Here is a 3141-nt window from a genome sequence, read left to right as displayed (position 1 = left end):
CTCAAACTGTGCCTGGAGCAAGGTATCTGCTCAGTATATGTCTGTTGGATGAATGAATGAGTGAAGGAATGAATGACAAGAGAGGAGATGAAGTCACAAGGTGGAGAGGGCGTGGGGGCAGGTGGGGACTGATCCCTCTATCCTATGGTTTTAGAGATGAGGCATCCCTGACTGAGAAGAGACGTGTGATCTGGTACCTGAAGCAAGGAAGGTCCACTCCATCTTTCTTCACAGGAAACGTGGCTCCAGCTTTCAGTGTCTCACCTTCTCCTTCTGCTACTTTGAGGCATTGGGAAGACTGCACTCACTTCCTGACATGCCCTATTTTACCTAGAGTCAGTGGATTCTGTTAAGCACTGAGATTTCCTAAACTCAGTGTCTCTGTGCAAACTTTTAAGTTCACAGCCCCGCCTTGGAGAAGCAAGATCTCAATAGCTTCTCCAGAGGACCGACTTCAATACAGCTGCTGTCTGATGCCAATTAAAGCACCATTACTGACATGGAGTCATCCGACGAATGGAAATTGCTATTTCTGAGGGTCTGGAAGAGGAGGAGAAATATAGAAGTCAGAAATCTCAGACTGAAGGACCAATGTGCAGATCTGATGGCATCATATCTCTGTTGTATTCTGAGTCGGGCCGTTCAAAAAGACCCACTCTGTCCCTGGAACAATCACTTGAATGCTGCACCTGTCCATGACTTGCAAGAAGGGGATTCCCCTTCCTGTTTCTCATGGATTCCTGAGTGAAGCCCTGTGTTGGAGTCCAGGGCAGCGGCTCTAATATCCATTTCTTCTTTCTCTGGGTCTAAAACTCCCTAATTCTCAAGGCTGTGCCCTTCCTGACAGGTGTTGAATGAACATTTGACTCACCATTGGGAACATCTATGGAGGGCAGAATGGGCAGGAGCCAACTCACCTTCATGAGTGCTCCCACTTCCTCATCCTCCTCCTCCCCCTTCCCCTTCCCACGTGACCAGCAGCTCCCCATCTCCAGGACATGGAAGTTTTGGGAATGATGTCCACCTCTCCTCCAGACAGCATTACAATCTGTCCATATTGCTGTCTGAACAATTTATCTTATTGCACATTTGACTTAAACCCTGGTTCCACCTCTAGTACAATTGCTAATAGCTGGAGATTTGATGTGCCCATTTAAAAGGAATATCTCTGAGGCTAAACTTTTTTTATTTTGGTTTCACCTTATTTATAGCATTCTTGACTTTTTCTACTTTCTTCTTTTGTATTTTCTATCATAACGTTCAATTCTATCAAAATTTATCATTCATAAATCATAATGAAACCCGTGCATTTTCAGCTTATTCACTGCAGCTCTTTTTTTCTTGGGATAGAAATCATGTCAATAAAAACCATAGTTGGACCATAAAGCATCAAATGGGACCTCAATATCAAATTGGGCTCAATTCTGGAATACAACTAAAACAAGTGGAGATCTATATACAAGTTATAGGTTGGTGTTGGGGGAGGGATCAGTGGATGGAAAATTGCTTAGAGGAGATATTAAGGCTAGGGAGACCAATGCTAAGTTGACTCAATTGGATTTTTTTTTAAGGCAGGCCTGGAATCAGGTATCACATGAAGGATGATGGCGGAATTAAGGAATTTGGTCAGATATTGAGGGTGAGAGATTCATGATAAACCCAAATCTCTAGAGCAGATTGTCACTAAATGACAGCAGAGCAGCCGACGAAGACACACAGACACTTCCAGATGAATTTGCAAAGCAGTTTATTGCAGGGTTCACAAGGGACTTCAGCTCAGGAAAGCTGAAGGAGTATGGAGACTGATGAGGACAGATGCTGATACCCAAAGTACATGGAAGAATGGGATCTTGGCTATGATTGAGGAGCTTGGCAGATGAGTGATGATGAGTAGTGCTGATACAGGAGCTTAGATGATGGTATCCAGGTGAACTGGAACCACAGGATACTGTGGAGAATCCCGTGGATCTCTGTTGTCACATGCAACTACATAGAACCTCCTTTCTGTTCTGTCTGCATACTTGCAGTTTGAAATATTCTGTGCACCTGGATTTGTGAGGTTACAGTGGAGTAAAGGCACCTGGAATCTACTCCGATGACAATTGTGGAGAGTTCTGTTACGAGGACAGGTTATATTTGGGTTACCACAAACATTAACTACATTAGCAAAAGTTGTACGAAGAAAAGTATTTTGGTTTTTGCAATGCCGTTGATAATTGTTAATTACCTGCATTGCAGTGGTGCATTGAGGCGGGTTCAGACTGATGTGCTGGATGGCAAACCACTGAGCCCTCGTAAACCGTCGGGGTTTGGCATGGAGTGAGCCCCCCACACCAATAAGCCCCAACAGAAGAAGCAGATAAATTTGGGAAGTGAACAGTTTTGGAACCATGTTTCCTGTAAGAAAAGAAAAGAAGTAACTACTCCCTGATCCTGTCTCAGTTATGACACTCTCTGTAGTGTCTAAACCCACAGGCCCCTCTGCTGCCACGCTGGGGTCCCATTTCCTTTTCTTCCTGTCCCCAAAGTGTGCCACATCTCCTAAGCACTAACTTCAGCTCACCTCTCCCTCAAGTGCTGCCCTGTCACTGCCCCTCCTGTCCCAACTCTGGGGATTGTTGACTTACCCAGTCTCTGAGCTGTGACTCCTGTGAGAACTGATCCAGCTGGTTGTTCTGGGGTTCAGGGGCAGCTGGTCTCCCCTACTTGGAACTGTTTAAATAAAGCATCCCTTGGTGGGTTTGGCCATGCAGAAACCCACAGATTGACACATGCTCCACTTGTGCAATCAGCCTTTTTATTTGATGACTTGGTTGAGCAACAGGTACCCAAGGACAGCCCTGCTGATCTTTCTGCTATAAGGACTCTAATCCCAAGTCATCCTGTGTTAGACAGAGTTTTGCCGGTGGGATCTGCACTCTGGGTGAAAACTACACACTGCCTGCAGAATGACCACAGATTTTATAACTGTCCTCTAGCAGGCCCCTAAATGACTAAATGACATGAAGGCAGGCATAGTAGTTAGAACAAATAGAGCCACAGAGGGCTGTTTGCCCGGGAGAAACCCAGCTTCCCTTTCATTTTTAGTAATATCCTTGATTCTCTGTCACACAAATGCTCTCCTTCTCATCCACCACTCTT

The 3141-nt window shown here is 45.1% G+C and overlaps 1 protein-coding gene across 1 annotated transcript; it reads right to left on the bottom strand.

Moving 5' to 3' along the window:
* Window positions 1-1730: 1730 nt before the first annotated feature.
* RNASE3 (ribonuclease A family member 3) lies at window positions 1731-2694 on the bottom strand. The gene is made up of 2 exons (XM_063715321.1): window positions 2628-2694; window positions 1731-2397 (listed from the first exon to the last, which is right to left on the bottom strand). Exon 2 carries the CDS (start codon window positions 2390-2392, stop codon window positions 1910-1912), a length of 483 nt encoding a protein of 160 aa, XP_063571391.1. The 5' UTR covers window positions 2393-2397; window positions 2628-2694; the 3' UTR covers window positions 1731-1909.
* Between the last annotated feature and the right edge of the window lie 447 nt (window positions 2695-3141).

This window comes from Pongo abelii, chromosome 15, assembly GCF_028885655.2.
Source record: "Pongo abelii isolate AG06213 chromosome 15, NHGRI_mPonAbe1-v2.0_pri, whole genome shotgun sequence".
NCBI lineage: Eukaryota > Metazoa > Chordata > Mammalia > Primates > Hominidae > Pongo > Pongo abelii.
Note: the sequence above shows the minus strand (reverse complement) of the source record. Positions and strands in the feature narration are given on the sequence as shown.

Coding starts and splice junctions, on each gene's coding strand:
- RNASE3 (XM_063715321.1), bottom strand. CDS start 2,392: ATGGTTCCAAAACTGTTCACTTCCCAAATTTATCTGCTTCTTCTGTTG.